Source organism: Sus scrofa, chromosome 1 (assembly GCF_054392235.1).
Source record: "Sus scrofa isolate SSC_HxYL_T2T_F1_AM1 chromosome 1, Sscrofa_HxYL_maternal_Yorkshire_Landrace_v2.0, whole genome shotgun sequence".
Taxonomy (NCBI): domain Eukaryota; kingdom Metazoa; phylum Chordata; class Mammalia; order Artiodactyla; family Suidae; genus Sus; species Sus scrofa.
Window position 1 is genome coordinate 21,468,586 of NC_139383.1, and position 17,942 is coordinate 21,486,527.

At 38.1% G+C, this 17,942-nt stretch overlaps 1 protein-coding gene across 1 annotated transcript in view; it reads right to left on the minus strand.

The window, feature by feature from the left end:
* Positions 1-8,156: 8,156 nt before the first annotated feature.
* Positions 8,157-17,942, minus strand: part of PHACTR2 (phosphatase and actin regulator 2) — a 284,620-nt gene continuing 274,834 nt past the window's right edge. The window contains exon 13 of the mRNA XM_021087139.2: positions 8,157-15,202. Coding sequence (XP_020942798.1) covers positions 15,187-15,202 — 16 coding nt within the window. The 3' untranslated portion in view covers positions 8,157-15,186. The remainder of the gene's footprint in view (positions 15,203-17,942) is intronic.

Sequence of the window (17,942 nt, forward strand, 5' to 3'; positions counted from 1 at the left end):
GGTGGGCACCCTCCGGGATCACCGAGATTTCGAGTTCCCGCTCTTTAGGGCGGGCGCGGAGCTGGTCGCCTTAGCAACAGAGTATCCTGGGGCCTGGCTATTCTAGTTCGCTTAATTAGGTCTTTATTTTCCGTTGAAAGAACTGCGTTTAAACACCCAATCAACAACCCCGCCCCCGTTGACAGTAGAAGCACTTGAACTAATAAAACACATTTTCAGAATCTCTTTGGTGTTTGCATGCCTTATCTTAGGCGGAAACTAATGTTTATTCTCTTACAAGCTCTTCCTCAAATGTTTGAAAATAGTTTAAGCAAATAGGCTATAAGCACACCTTAGCCAGCTTTCAGGCAGGTGCTGGTGCACTTTCAGGTTTTCCTGGGCAAAAGAGGATGGAAATGCATTCAAAAATTTTATCAGCAGATGGTTCTTCAGATTTGTATTTCCCCTTCCCAATTTCTGGTGTCTTTCCAATATCTGAATTATCTTGAATTATTTTTATGTCCTACCTTTTACTACTGTAAATATCTATGAAATAGTATGCTTTCATTCCAGTAAAAATTATAGAAACAATTCAGATTAGGATAACTAAACTTGTCTTGGGATAGTGCTTTGCAATGAGGATAATACAGAACACTTCTATATGCTACATACTTTATTATAATTGAGCTCCATGAGTGCAGACTTTGTTTTGTTTTTATCTGTTTTATTTACTACTGTAACTATATTCAGGACCTAGAATCGTGCCTGGCACGTGTATTCAATAAATATTTGTTTAAATGAAGTGACATTCTGGCACTTTACCTGAATTATCTCAAGTCTTATAGACAATAGTAAAACTAACAACACATGGCTTGAACCTAGCCAGAACCCAGATTGGGACTTGAACCCACAGTTTTAATTTAGAATCACTCTCCTGGTGTGTGGACTTACTGAGGATCAGGAATTCAGGGAGAGGGAAAGTGACAGGCAAGAAATAGATTTAAGAGAGAACACTTGTGAGAGATGCACGCAGGCAGGCAAGGAGGCTCTGCCCAGAGGATTAGGTAGGCTAGCTACAGTTTTATAATTCAAGGGAAGTGGGGAGTGGGAAAAGACCACCTCTGAGTAGTAGCTCCTCCTTTGCATCTGGTAAGAGAGTATTTGACCCTAAAAGGCCAAACTAGGACTGTCGAGATTATTCAAATCAGCAGAAGGGCAGTCCTTAAACTCCTGCCCTTGGTCCTAAGGGTAATGACCTGAAGCATATCTCATGCTTTTATTTGGGCAAGCCTGCTTCATTCTGATGGCTTTCTTGACTGATTAACTTCAATGGTCTCCCAAAGTTCCCTAGGTTTCCCCCTCTATCTTTGGTCCCCTCTTGAGACTTAGACAACTACCCGGGTAACTATCCTACTCCATCCCTGTCACTCCTACCTTCCCTTTGTTGCAAAAACTCATACATCCTAGCTTCCTGGTCACCTTCTCGGAGTGGTTTCTAAAGACCACCTGAGATTCTCTCTCCAGGGCTTAAGTCCTAATTTGGTCTCAAATAATACCTAACTCTCCAATTTCAGGTTGTGTTATTTTTTTTTTAAGTCAACTAAAGAAACTATAAGAGACTAAAAGTAACTGCACCCTTGTGCAGTTGGGACAATTATAAACAATAAGATATAAAAAGGCCACAAGCCAACTGCCATTCCTGAGATGCCAGAGCAATGATCCCTGTACATAGCACCACCAAGGCAGTGGGCAGATCACTTAAGCCCAACGCACCAATTTACTTCTACCCTCACCCCTCTTAAAGAATCAGCTGGCCCTCTCCTCCGGGATTGAGTAAGGACGTCTGTTTCTTATTTTCACTCCCTTGTGTTATATATAGCATGAGCCCCAGTAGCTTTGCCTGAATTTCTCATCTGGCCTCTTACCAATTTCCATTGATTCAAGACTTCAAGAGCCTGGGTTGGTAATACTTACCCCTTTTATCAAATTTATCATTTTTAAATACTCTAATCCAATCAAGTCATTTCCCTGTATAAAGCCTTTCAATGTCTATTCTCTGGCCTCAGAATAAAGTCCAAAATCTTTTTCATGGCAGCCACGACTTTTATCATCTGGTTTCTACCCATAAAACTAGTATCATGTCATCTTATTCCCCGCATACCTCTTTATGACCCAGATTTATAAAACAGTTTGCAGTTTCCAAATGTACCTAAACAAATTGACTTTCTCATGATAAATAATAATAAATCAATCATACTTCCCCAATCCTCTTACTGATGTGCTCTAATTAATAATATCCACTTAAAAACATTAAACAGAATTTCCTGTTTCATCTAGGGTTCCAAAAAAGTTTTTCTTTTTTTTAAAAAATGAAAGTAACTAGTCCATTGAAATTGTGTTTAATCACCTTATCCCTATTTACATCACATTCATCAGTGGCTCCCTAACTTGGAGAAATACCCTCTGTCAGCATCACCCAAGGATCCCCAAGCACCAGGAAACCAATAAACACAGAAGTGGAGAAAACTTGCTCAAGTATAGCCAAATTCCCTAAACTCTGAAGCAGTAACTTTAAGAATTATAAATTATAAGCTTGATAATATTTGTTTGCCTTTTTTTTTTTGGCCTATGCCACAGCCACAGCAACACATCTGAGCCGCGTCTGCGACCCACAGCACAGCTCAGGGCAACGCCGGATTGTTAACCCACTGAGCAAGGCCAGGGATCAAACCCGCAACCTCATGGTTCCTATTCGGATTCGTTAACCACTGCGCCACGACAGGAACTCCGAGCTTGATAATATTAATAGAGCTTATGGAGGTACTGGAACTGACAAGCCTTATGACTTGAACCTAACCAGAAGCCAGATGGGAGCTTGAACCCATGGATTTTTTAAAATTAGAATCACTCACCTGGTGTCTTACTGAAGTTCAGGTTCTTAGTGCCTCAGCGAAGAAGTAATTCAGCAAAAGACAAAGTGATAGGCAAGAAATAGGTTTATGAAGATAGGATGCTTGTGGGCAGGCAAAGAAGCATTGGAGGATTAGATGGGCTACATTTTTATAACCCAAAGGAAGTGGGGAGCGGGAAAAGACCATCTCTTCCTTTTTCTTCGACATCAGGCTTACATCATTGGCTCCTCCTTCATATCCAGTAAGAGAGCATTTGACTCTATAATGTCAAAATAGGACTGTCATGGCGCCTATTCAAATCAGGACAGTCCTTAAACTCCTGCCCTTGATTCTAAGGGTAATTGTCTTGCTGAACTTGAATGCAGACCTCATTTTATCTTTCACTTAATGACGTGAGGCATATCTCATGCTTTTATTAGTTAAGCAAGCCTGCTTTGTTCTGATGGCTTTCTTGAGCAATAAAAGTTCCTTGGGTTTCCTGTTGGGGACCATATTTTATTCTACAACTATGTGTGTAACTATCCTACTCCATCCCTATCAGTACTTAATTTACAAAAAAGAAAGTGCATCAGGATAGATGGACCAAGATGTTCACTGTGGCAATGTTTGTATTGAAGAAAAATAAAACAATTAAAATTCCATTAGTAAAAGATTTGTTTAAAAAATTCATAGAACGGTCTATTGTGAAGTCATTTTAAGGAAGAGGCACATTGATGGGAATAAACACTAAGTAGGAAAAAATATGGGTCGCAGAAAACTATGGTAGATGACAATTTTTGTTAAAAAATCATAAATAGAAAAATATTTTACACTGAAATATCTTAGTGTGAGCATAGAAAAATGTCCGGTTGACTATGCACCAAACCATCCACAGCAACAATCCACAACGAGCTGGAGTAGCAGGGAGCTTTCAAGCTCTCTTTCGATATTTCTTCATTGTTTACATGTTTATAATGAGGATTTGCAGTATTACATTGGATGTATAAAAAAATACTTAAAACAAAAGCCAAGGAGGGGGCAGGTTACATACTAATATAATCTGGTTCAATAAATAATGTTAAAGGCTAATTTTTTCAATAGTTATAACTCTCCTACATATATACAAAAAGTGAGTGCATGTTAAAGATTTTATTTAACACAGTATTAATAACGGAACCGGTAGGAAGTTATAATTAGTAGAGAGGACAATTCAAAGAACAGAGACCTTTACAGAGCAAGAATATAAAGAAGATGTGAAAATAGAGACAAAATTGGCTTCTTCCCCAATGATCAGGACAATACAGTGGAACCTCCACTGGGCGGAGTTGATGTGTGGGTCTAGAGAGAAGAATTATTCTCTGCTGCTGTTAGCTTTCTACAACTTACAACGTTGTAAAAGAGCTCAGAGACAAGGAAGGATGCAAAGCCCACATAAAGTCAGAATTGGAAGGGACTGCTTGTCTAAAAACAAAATGCCTCATTTTCCACTGAAGCACAAATTTCCTCCTATGATATTAAATGGTAACAGTATGCTTGCTATACTAGCCAAAATTAGTTTCTGGCTTTTCCTTTACTCTCCTCGTGTAACCTGGAGCAAGTGGGCTTCAGTATACTCACCTGAATGTACAATGGGAATGATAATGTCATTAACACCTCATTGGATTGTTGTTGGATTAAATGAGAAATGACATGTTAATTGCTTGGACCTGTGCCTGGCTTGTAATCAGCACTCAGTGAAGGTGAGCAGTCATTCTCTTCCCAGCTAAGTGTATTCACCTAATGTCATTGTTGCCTTAAAATGGCCATCTCCTGAAACTAGGGCCTCCAGCATCTGGGATTTGTCAGGGAAAGCGTGCTTTGCTTCACATTGCGTTCACATCATGGGATGCTGTTAGACTGCATCTTGACCCAACTTCCTGGAATCCTAATCCTTTTGCTCTCCCTTAATTTCTGGTACCTTTCATGTCACTTGTATTACATTCTTTTACTTGCTTCTAGTCCCCAATAATTGTATGTTCTTTAAAATTCTGTTTAATTGCATATCCTCTTGATATTGCTTGGCTTTCTCTTTACTGACTCCCATTCTTAGAGTCAAAAGTACATACATTTCATCGAGGAATATACACTTTGGAAGTATTAATCCAAATTAATTTTCTTTACTGTGACTTTGTAATTATAAAATGAATTTTGAGTTTTCCTTCATTTGTTTCAGTTTTATTCATTCTAACTTCAGGCTATAAAAAGCTCACAAATCTTTTTATTTTTTTTTTTTGCTTTTTAGAGCTGAATCCATGGCACATGGAGATTCCCAGAAATGGTACTGTTTTTTAGCAAAAGAGAAAAAGAAAAAAAAAATACTTCACACAAACATTACATTCTTAACCTTTCTCTAGAGTTTTATGTATTCTACTATTAGGTCCTACTTTTTGTAGAACTGAGTTCAAAACTCATAAACAGAGCAATGACTTGGTTGTCTGGACAGCAGTGCTGGTGGCAGCAACTCCATGCTATGTCTGGCCTCAGGGACATGTATAAATCAACTTTAATAGAGTGTTTAAATCAAATTTAATATAGTTTAATAAATCTGATGCTAATAAAGCATTGTAAAAATGAAAAAAAAATTTCCATTACTTACCTCCATTAGATTTTAGAAAGTTATATTTCATGTAGAACCTAGTACGAGAAAAAGTGGAAAGTAGTTGTTGAATTACTATACCTACCTTGGAGATGTACCACTAATTAAAAAAAAATTTTATTGGGAGTATAGTTGACTTACAATGTTGTCTTAGTTTCAGACATACAGCAAAGTGAATTAGGTATGCATATACACATATCCGTTCCTTTTCAGATTATTTTCTCATATAGGTTATTACACAGTATTGAGTAGATTTTCCTGTGCTAAAGAGTAGGTCCTTTTTACTTTTTTATTTTATATATAGTAGCATGTATATGTTAACCCCAAACTCCTAATTTATCTCTCCCTTCAATGTTTCCTCTTTGGTAACCATAAGTTTGATTTTGAAATCTTTTGAGTTCGTTTGTGTTTTGTGAATAAGTTCTTTTGTATCATTTTTATTAGAGTCCACATATTAGTGACCTCATATGATATTTGTCTTTCTCTGACTTATTGACCTAGTGTGATAATATCTAGGTTCATTCATGTTGTTGCAAATGGCATTATTTCGGTTTTTTTTACATGACTGAGTAACATTCCATTGTATAACATAAAGAATGTTACAAGGACAAAGAAGGACACTACCTAATGATCAGGGATCAATCCAAGAAGACATAACAATTGTAAATATATATGTACCAAACACTGGAGTACTGCAATATATAAGGGAACTGCTAACAGCCATAAAAGGAGAAATCAACAGTAACACAATAACAGTGGGGGACTTTTAACACCCCACTTACATTAATAACAAATCATCCAAACAGAAATTCAATAAAGAAACACAGGCCTTAAAAGACACATTAAACCAGATAAACTTAATTGATACCTATAGAATAGTCCATCTGAAAGCAGCAGAATGCACATTGTTCTCAAGTGCACATGGAACATTCTCCAGGATAGATCATATTTTGGTCCACAAATCAAGCCTCAGTAAATTTAAAAAACCTGAAATCATACCAAGCATTTTTCTGACCACAACACTAAAAGACTAGAAATTAATGACAAGAAAAAAAAAAAAACTGCAAAAAACACAAACACATGAAGGCCAAACAATATGCTACTAAACAACCAATGGATCACTGAAGAAGTCAAAGAAGGAAAAAAAAACAATACCTAGAGACAAATGACAATGAAGATACAATGATCCAAAATCTATGGGATGCAGCAAAAGCAGTCTCAAGAGGGAAGTTTATAGTGGGAAACAAGAAAAATCCCAAATAAACAATCTAAACTTACAGCTAAAGCAACTAGAAAGGAACAAACCAAACCCAAAGTTAGTAGAAGGAAAGAAATCATAAAGATCAGAGCAGGAATAAATGAGATACACATGAAGAAAACAATAAAAAAAAAGATCAATGAAACTAAAAGTCGGTTTTTTGAAAAGATAAATTGACAAACCTTTAGCCAAACTCATCAAGAAAGGGGGGGGGGGCTCAAATCAATAAAACTGGTACCATTAATTTATTTTATTTTATTTATTTATTTATTTTTTTTAGGGCCACACCTGTGGCATATGGAAGTTCCCAGGCTAGGTGTCAAATTCAGAGTTACAGCGGCCAGCTTATACCACAGCCACAGCAATGCCAGATCCGAGCTGCATCTGTGACTTACACCATAGCTCACGGCAACACCAGACCTTTAACCCACTGAGGAAGGCCAGGGATTGAACCTGCGTCCTCACGGATTCCAGCCGGGTTCGTAACATGCTGAGCCGCAGCAGGAACTCCCTGATATCACTAATTTTTTTTTTTTTTTTTTGGTCTTTTTGCTATTTCTTGGGTGCTCCCGTGGCATATGGAGGTACCCAGGCTAGGGGTCGAATCCAAGCTGTAGTCACTGGCTTATGCCAGAGCCACAGCAATGAGGGATCCGAGCCACGTCTGTGACCTAAACCACAGCTCACGGCAACGCTGGATCGTTAACCCACTGAGCAAGGCCAGGGATCGAACCCTCAACCTCATGGTTCCTAGTCGGATTGGTTAACCACTGCTCCACAACGGGAACTCCTGATATCACTAATTTCTAACAACGTACTCAGGGTCAATTTTCAAGTACAGACTAATTTTTTGGTACTAATCTTCTCTCTTACAGGTCTTGTCTAGGGTGAAGGTACACAAGTTACTTTTCAACTTTCCTCTTATACTTTGCCCTTGTCCTGGCGTTGAGGGAGGCTAATTTACAATTTGTAACCCCGGTTGAAAAACATGAAAAGTATATCCCAATTCCTTTTCTGGTCAAAATACCTTCCCAAGAACTCTCCTTGCTTGTAATACATTAACTAGAAGGCATAATGAGGAAGTTTATTTTCTATGTTAGAAACGCTAAAGGGACTATCTTATTTTTACACATTATCATGTCAATGAAAACATCAAATATCCTCAGATATAAAAACACAGCAAATTTTTAAAATATACGGCAAGTTGATCTTTAAAGCAGTCATTCTACAGACAGATATTTAAAAATACAAACCACAAGGACTTACATACAAAAAATTTTAAATTGGGTGGAAATGAAATTATTCTTGCTTTACAGACAAGGAGTCTGTGAACTTTTAACTTAAATGTACTCAGCATTGTCTGAATATAATAGAAATTGGAACAAACTAAAGCTGGGGATGTCCCAATGATTTTATTGAGGTAACTTTTTCCAATTTTATACATATATGTATTTAATGTATTTATATATACTTAAGAAAGCTAAACAATGTTCTAAGGCACTTGGAATTGTGCACAACAAAGTATCCTGTAATATTATACAACTAAATAGAGCATGGTTTTGCTTTTTAAATAACACAAACACCAATATAGAATAAAAAAGATAATACATAGTCTTTCAGGCTACAATAGTGGAATTACATATACATGTGTGTTTATACTTGTAGATATTTATACCCACATTCTATAATACAGTACAGGTTTAAGAACAACCAAAAAAGGAGAAACTGTCATGTTAATCAGCATACAGTTCCAGTTATTTACAGCCACAGATATGATACCTGTGCAATTTAATACAGGATGAGATCAATCATTGGAAATTAGGAATCATTCAGTCAGTCTGATAACGATCACAGCTCATTATTCTTATCATGTTCACCAAAGCTCGAAATAACAAAATGCATATAGTCCTTTATTTAAAAGTCACCGTTACATAGAAGAAAAAACGACGAGTTTGAGTTTTTAGTAGGTACTAAGTCTGGTGAAATCGGTGCAGAATGTTTTGAACATATTGGCACATTTCTAAGCCACAGAAGAAATACATTCTAAAAAATGAAAATTAGTGCCTATATTTTAAGGGATGAAAGTGGTTTGACCCTAGATCACTCAGGTTGTTTTTGAACTCTAGTTGGCGTTGCCACGGCAACTTCTCCTTGTGGACGCTCTCTAAGCAATGTGACACAAAGTCGAACTAAAACAAAACGTCCAGGAAGGGAAAAGCCCTCCCAATTGGCAAGTGGCACAAGTATTTATTGGCATTTTCATATACCACAAAATTGACCTGAGGGTGGAGTGGCATTCTGCCTCATTTACTCCCTTCAACTTACTCTTAAAAAAAAAAAATACTGGTATTGAATAAGAATTCTTAAGCACCACCTAAAAGTTCACAATATAATGACCGTTATCGACTCTGAGCTGCTCTGCTTCGAAAAACATGTTTAGAAATTTTAATATTGAAAAAAATTAAAGTGGCTAACTTAATTCCATCTGTCAGCCACAATTCATCGAATAATTTCAAGACATATATATCATTCCGTTTTGGTCATAAAAAGTTACAAAGAGTATGTTTCTATGTTGTTAGTATAGTATAATAAGGTTTCACCTAGGTAAAACTCATCTTGTTTTGTGTATGGTCATTGCTCAAGTATGAATGACATGCATGCAATTCACAGTTCACCCTCATTAACTTCATAATTTAGTATTCATCAATCTGAGAAAAGTGGAACTGCATGACTATATTGATGCAGGGGGAATTCAAGCCTTTGCACGTGGACTAAATGCTTCTTTAACAGAATAAACAGGCAGTTGTTTGGGAATCCATGGGATGCGGTTTACCAGGTGAAATCCAATGATGATTTTCATAGACCACCAGTTTTGTTTATGTGGATTGTTAGCTGTCGTGTTTGTGATTAAGCCATGCAAGGCTCTGCATGACATCGACAAGGATTATGACTAACAGGGTACATCTGAGAGAAAACTGTGAGGTGCAAAAAAAAAAGGGGGGGGTTTGCTTAATTTGAAACTAAAATCTCTCCTTTTAGTACATACAGGGACTAACCAAGTGACTATGCCCATTGGAACTGCCAGGACCACCCAATAACCCCAAGTTTGAAGAACTGGCAAACTAAAGCTGATTCAAAGCAGAGGACTGGAAAAATGAGGGGAGAAGAAATTGTTTGGGGTCAAAGAAATGCAAGGCAGTCAAGATGATGTTTTGAAATAGACACTTTTTCCTGTGTCCTCAAATTGCAATAGACAGTGGTATTTAAGGGAGGAGGTACTGCCCTCCTAGGAGGGGATTTGAACCCGGGGGAGTGCTTTTTACTTTCTGTATTTACGGTGACTGCACATACTGTTGGCATTTAGTCATCAGGGCCTGAGATAGTAAACATCTTGCAATGTGTGGGACATTCCTCCACAACAAAGAACTGCCTGACTCTGAATGCCAATAGTACCCACACTGAGAAACACCTGTGCGAGTCCTTTGCTCATGTTGCAGCTATGCTAGCAAGGTGACAAGCTAAATGACATTTTTTGTGTGTGCGGTAGATCCTAACACAGCTAAAAAATGACCCATATGCCTGTGGGGTTGGCTTTCAGTGGGAAAAGGTGTCTCCTTGTTTTTTTCTCCTAGAAATCTTACAGTGTATACAATAGGATTTCTTAATTTGAGATGACCCTGTCTTTGAAAAATCGGTAAGTTGTTTTCTAGGAACAATACCAGTGGTTTGCATTTCCATAAAGAGCTTGAGCTTAACCACTACAAAAAGTAAACAGAAAGTGAAAATAAGAATGGTTCCAGAGGATTCTTCCTTTGTCCTGCCACCCGTGCATCACTCCCAAATTACAGCAGAGGCTCATGCTGGTCATTGAAACTCGTGTTTCAACTTTCTGGAGATGTGCTTTCTCTTAGAAAGATGGTCCTATTAATTTGATTTGCTGTTGCATTCCCCTCTAAGACATATTTCAGCTCTAGAAGTTCATTCTGCTTTGTCAAATAAAACAATGTGATATATACTCAAATACCTAATAGTGGAAGATTAGCCATTTTAAGGGCTTAAGGGAAAACTTGGTAAATAATTGTATCTTCATTGTTTCTCAGTGCTCATAGCATTCTCTAATGATGTGAAGAAATTAATTCTTTTTTTTTTTTTCCTTTTTAGGGCCACACCTGTGGCATATGGAGATTCCCAGGCAAGGAGTAGAATTGGAGCTGCAGCTGCTGGCCTACGCCACAGACACAGCAATGTGGGATCCGAGCCACGTCTGACACCACAGCTCACAGAAACACCAGATCTTTAATTCACTGAGGAAGGCAAGGATCAAACCTGCATCTTCATGGATACTAGCCGGTTATTAACCTGCTGAGCCACAATGGGAACTCCCTGAAGAAATTATTAATTCTTGTCTCAAAGTATAAACTTTCACTAGTAATGTTAGGCTTAATAACATGATTGGATTTAGGAATGTTTAAGCTACTATACTGATGCAATGATATAAATTTGTGTATCTTGTACTAGCTTGATTCCTCTCACCTCCTCTGAGGAAGATTTCTCTGTGTGAAATGTGCTGCTGGGACTTCTTAAAGACATAATTTTTGAAGAACTCTCACTGTGAAAAATAAGCCTGAGGCTTTCTATTGTGAATACAGTATAATTTGTGAAATCTGTGTCTCATTATATTAAGTATAAATACATTGCCTGTTGTGTGTTAAGATGTGGTATACGTTAGAATAGGCAGTGTTAATGCAGCACTTTTCTCTCTTTCAAGCGTAACCTACTGTATTTTTTAAAGTGCTAATGCAGCACTGAATTAATTGCAGGTTGTAAAATCTGAGGTTATGGGTTTTCAGGATTTATCTCACATTCTTCATATGTGGTGATTTTTGAAAGGCTGTATTCAACTCCTCTAAATAAACAGATACTCACTTACATTCAGACCTTTCTACTAACAGAATATATTTACTAATGTAAGAGAAAGATACATGATTACAATCATGATGCTAATAAAGGATATGATTATGGTGCTAATAAAGTTGGTTTTTCTGGGTAAATCAGATAGATGAGTGTGCTTTTTCCTCCATTCAAAAGAGCTGTTCAAATACCCAAAATAGTACTCAGATTATTATGGATTTCATTTGAATAATTTTAGGAATTAACATAAAGGTAAATTGTTTTGAGCAAAAAAGAATGCAAGATATTTCACGCACACAGGAAATTATCAGGCAGGGCTGCCCAAAATTAACGCTAATTACCAGAGAACTAGTTTTGTCAGACTGACTGGTAATGACCATGAAGATGCTGATAAAGCTCATGACATCTTCTTACTATCTTAATGTTCACGTTCGTTTTCTGCATTTAAAAAAGGATGAAAATGGCCACTCTGGTTTTTTACAGTCTGTCTAGTTCTTTCCTGCCTGGAACCTTTTTGGAGACGGATTTGTTTCTTTCCTTAATCATATCTCGGGGACTCAGGAAAACCTACTGGCTTCTTCTATGTCAGCCTAATGTTGCACTTTCAATTGGGAAAACTCTGGTGTTGTGTTACAACAACCCCATTCACATACCCATGTACTTTCACAGAACCACAGCTTATTGGTTGGACTGCAGAAGGCTGGCATTAGGCAGATACATAATGCTATGGCGAGTGGTCCACATTTCTGCATTCTTTTAAGGCTGCCAGGCAAGAGCCCTCCAGATGGGCTACTAGGGTAGATATGCAATGTTACTGCCCTTTAAAATTAGCTGTTAAAATAAAGCTTCATTCTGCAAAATATAGCTTAGCTCATAATGCTTCTACTCTTTACATGGCTTTTTATTTAAAGAAATAATTCATGGTTCTAATACGTAAGTATTAAACTAGTAGTGGTTAATTTTTTTGAATTTTAAACTTCTAAAACCTTTCCTTAAGATGTCAGTCACTAGAAGTAAAAGTATGAGTAGTATGTCATAAATGTGACATGTCATACAAGGAAAACTATATTGAGGGACCAGAGTTTCATTTTTGTACTGTGTACATCTCACTATTGGGAATAAAAAAAATTGTATCACATTTTGGTTCCTTTTATCAACCAAAGAGAGACTTTCTAAAATGTGTATCTTCAGTGATAAAACAGTGATAAACGTCATATTTACCATTTTTACAGAGGTTTTGTGATTAGAAATCAAAACAATGTTTTAAGATTTTAGGTAGAGAAAATGAAAATAACACTACATTCCTTAGTATTTTTCCCAAGACGCTAAAATGACAACAAAACGATATAAGGAAAAACACAACTTCAGCAAAAAATTGGAACATAGTTAAAGTCTATGACTGCATTGAAACATTATGAAATAGAGAAAACTTCCAGCAGGGCAAGTAGAAAAATGTTTTCAAAGCAAAAAATGTGTCTTATTCTATCAATGAAATGACAATAGTGGAGAATTCTAGTTTTATTTTATTAATGCCCATGGCTGAGTACAGCAAGAGGTGCAACAATGCTGCCTACCTTTTTTAGTTGCAAAATCATCTAATTTCAAGTGGGTCTTTCAAGTATAAATGAATGGTAGGATCCAGATTCATCCACTAGATGAAATGTTTGCATTTTTTTTTTTTTTTTTTTTGCTTTTTAGGGCTGCACCTGAGGCATATGCAAGTTCCCAGGCTAGGGGTTGAATCAGAGCTACAGCTGCTGGCCTACACCACAGCCACACCAACTCGGGATCCAAGCCACGTCTGTGACCTACATCATAGCTCAAGGCAATGCTGGATCCCTAACCTACTGAGTGTGGCCAGGGATTGAACCTATATCCTCCTGGATCCTAGTCAGGTTCGTTAACCGCTGAGTCACGAAGGCAACTCCGAAATGTTTGCTTTTTTAGTTGAAATTGGAAGTTACAGTTTTACATATAATAAACCAGAATCATGTCAGAAAATTCTAGTCCAAACTCAGAATAAAATAAAGTCTATTTACGTCTTTGCTTATTGTACATCTCATGTGTTTTTAATAAAAGGGGCACAAAACAATCATGAAAGAACAATTAAATGCAAGGTGGTATATACATGTGGTCCTATGTACTTGGGAACAGAAGCCATGCTATGCCTGTGACTCCATGGAAAACAGCAAGATGACAACAGAGGGTGTCTTAATGTAAACAATACTGACGGCAGGCTCATAGGGAAATCTTCCCATAACTTTAATCTCACTGATTCTTTTGCATTGAAAGTCAACACTACATTTATGGATGCAATCTGCTGACTCTTAAAATACCAAATGAGGTTTTCCTCACAACTTAGCAAAATTTTTCTGTGTTCTAAGTCTTTGGGTGAGTATTTTTTTTTTAATCCATGGGCTTTATTTATTTATTTATTTTTAATAGCAGCCATCCTACTTAACATAGCATGGAAAATAAATAGTTCTTTCCATCCCCATTCAGAGCTAACTGCGGGCAAAACAGTTGCATTTTGCCTAAGTTTTAACTTTGGATTCAGACTTTTTATAAAGGTGCCATGATTGTCTATACCATCTTCCTTAGATTAAGGATGATTGTTCCAACTTGGGAGATAAGCTAGGGAAAGCCCAAAAGATTTATTTCTAAAGCTTGCTATAGATTTACAGGGTCACATTCCATCTGACTTTATTCCCAGTCCTGCTATCCTTATGGAAGGTTGGTACATTAGGTAAGGAGTATTTTTAAAAATGTAAAGTGTGTATAGCTATGCTACTTAAAGCATGCAACAAAACTTGGGTAAGCATGCTTATTAAGAGTCAGTAAAAGCCTCTTGCATTTAGGAAAATGATACATGAAAACACTCGGACTGATTTCTGGCAATTGGATTCACTGGCACAACAAAAAGTAATGGTACTACACTGTACCAATATCATGGCGAAACGGGAATATTCTTCTAGGATCAGGTCTTTAGGAAATCCACGTTGGGTTTTTAAATTCCCAAATCCCTTATATAAGTTCTCAACTACTAAAAACCTACTTCAAAAATACACCTATGATTCAATTTCCTTTTTTCATTAACATAATGAAGTATTTCTCTTTCTTTCTGATTTTAATCCCCCACCCCTTTCCAGTACTCAGAAATTCCATTCCCCATTCTCCTTTAACTCGCACTCTAAAATTTGGCTTTCTGGCAACAGGGAACCAGCGATTGTCTTCTGCGCGTCTTTGATTAAAACTCCTGATGAAGAAGAACGGGCGTAACTATGGTGTCCCTTACCATCAGTTCACATGCTGACCAGCAGGGGCGCTGCACCCTTCCCTTTGCTTGTGATCCCCATCCAAGCTGTACAGGTGGGGAGAACATTCCACATGCTTCCTTCACCACAAGTTAAACGGAAACACACACATTCACATCCCAGTGCAATATCAGATTTTCAGGAACTGAGGCTTCCCCCAAAGATGATCAGTCTGTTTCCAAAGAGTCTCGTGCTTCATTAAGGACGATGGAACCTGAAATAAGAAACAGAAACTCTGTGATGTGGCAGAAACGCACGCTGGATTCAGTGAAGTGAAGAAGGTACCGTAATGTTTATGATCAAAGGCAGCTCTTGCATCCACAGCTGAATTACTGTTCTAAATTACTGTCATGACAGAATACTCCTATAAATGTCATTTGGGAAAGCAGAGACAGCCCTATACAAGAGATGCTGGTTATCCATCAGGGATATAGACTGATCAATACACAAAATATCCCTATTCTCAAGAGTCATAATCTGATCTGTATTGAGCAGAGTGAGATAAAGGATTTGGTTATACCTGGTGTGTCGTTATAAAAGGAAAACATCATCAAATAGTCACTATTTCATGAGCTTCAGCCTCTGGTCACCTCTTGCTGATGTATATTCTATGCCTGAGTTTCCAAATGCCTGCTAGACATTTCCTTCCAAATGTTCTATGGCAACATACCACACATGTGCACAACTATACAAATTACATTTTCTTGTGAACCAGCCTTTACACTTTCCATCTTAGACGTTCTACCTTTGAAAACACTTTCAGTCTAGAAACCTCAGATTTGCAGCTATTTCTCTCCTTCACTCTCCATATCCCATTAGTCTAAGTCCTGCCTCAACTGCCTGTCTTTGAATTTATCCCAGCCCTAACCACCTTTTGTTGGCACTACTTTAAGAGCATGCTACCTGCTAGAAATAAAACCTGGAATAAAACAGGGGCAACTTCAGTTCTGAGACCTGAAATAAATCTAGGCCCTTTCAAGTGAAACAACTTTAAAGGGTGAACTATGGAGTGTGGGGAACCCATACAGGAAGAGAGTAGAGAGGCATGCTCTTTAATAAACAATTGATCTTTCCCTAAGAAAGATATTTTTCCTTGTCCTTGGCTCCTGGGGGGGTAACTTCTAAGCCTTTGGAATGTTCTGCTTGGTAAAAATGTCCTTGTTTACCTGATATTCTTGGACCATGCCAGATAGTCCATTGATAAGAACATGATTTATGGTGAGGGCCTTGGGCCATGCAAGATCAACTTGACTCCTGCTAGAAACTAAGGTTAGTCCCACAGCCAAGTAGCTAAGTCTATATGATTGACCCTCAATAAAGACGCTGGACCTCAAGGCTCTTGTGCGTTTCTCTGGTTGACAATACTCCATGCACACTAGCATACACCACTGCCGGGAGCAGTAAATGTTGTCTCTATGATTCTACTGGGAGAACACAACTGGAAGCTCAAGCCTAAAACTCTCCTGGACACTGCCCTAATGTGTCTCTCTCCTCTGCTGATTTATTTATTTATTTATTTATAATCTTTTTAGGGCCACACCTGCGGCACATGGAGGTTCCTAGTCTAGGGGTCAAATAGGAGCTACAGATGTTGGCCACAGCAATGCCAGATCTGAGCCGCCTCTGCGAACTACACCACAGCTCACGGCAAAGCTGGAACCTTAAACCAGCTGAGCGAAGCGAGGGATGGAACCTGCATCCTCATGGATGCTGGTCAGATTCGTTTCCGCTGAGCCACTGAGGAAGGGAACTCCCTCTTCTGCTGATTTTAATCTGTATCCTTTTGCTATAATAAATTGTAACCATGAGTTTAAAAGCTAAAACAACAACAAAAACCCAAACCAAAACAAACAAACAAAAAAAACAACAAAAAAGAGCACACTACCCAGACTGGCTTCACGTCCCCACCCCTCCCTTTGTGAGTTCCTGAACATTCCTTGTGATTTTGTAGCCCTCAGCTTTTGAACACGTTGTTCCCTAATTCTGCAATTCCCCTCCCTCCATTTTCCACTTATGTTTTTATGTTCAAGATCAAAACTCACCTTCCCCAGAAGGCCTTATCTGATCCACCTCTTCAGCCTACTTCTGTGATTCCACATTTACATAACTATTTAGCATTTCCTTTGTCTTGCCTAATCTAATGTTCATCTGCCCAGGCTCCAAATTTGTTTCCCTGTCCCATGCTCAAAGATTTGGAGACCAAATCCATGCTCTACACTGTCATGGCATTATTATTATAAACACAGATTCAATCATCCCAGTTTATTTTTATTTTATTTTATTTTTTAAGGGCTGCATCTAAGGCATATGGAAATTCCCAGGTTAGGGCTTGAATTGGAGCTGCAGCTGCCAGCCTACAGCACAGCCATGGCAATGCCAGATCTGAGCCATATCTGCAAACTACACCACAACTCATGGCAATGCTGGATCCTTAACCCACTGAGTAAGGCCAGGAATTGAACCTGCATCCTCATGGATACTATTCGGGTTCTCAATCCACTAAACCATGGCGGGAACTCCTTATCCCAGTTCTTTTTAATATCATTGCATTGTTCCCCACTCCCGACAAAATAAAATTTAAGTTTCTTAGAGTGCTGATTGAGGCATTTCAGGATATGGCCCAAACCATGTTTCTAACTCCATAATTACTCTCCAAACACCCCGAGTTCTAATCATTTGCCCCCAAATGCTCTCCACTTTTCCTTACTCATATCTTGCTTCCCATCTCTACTTCTTACAATCTTATTCCCAGAGTTCCCCAAACTTCTTTTTCTCCACCTCTCAGGAAAGCATTAATTATTTCCTCTTCTGGAGTTCCCATCTTGGCGCAGTGGAAAAGAATCTGACTAGGAACCATGAGGTTGCAGGTTCGATCCCTGGCCTCTCTCAGTGCGTTAAGGATCCGGTATTGCCAAGAGCTGTGGTGTAGGTCGCAGATGCAGCTTGGATCCGGT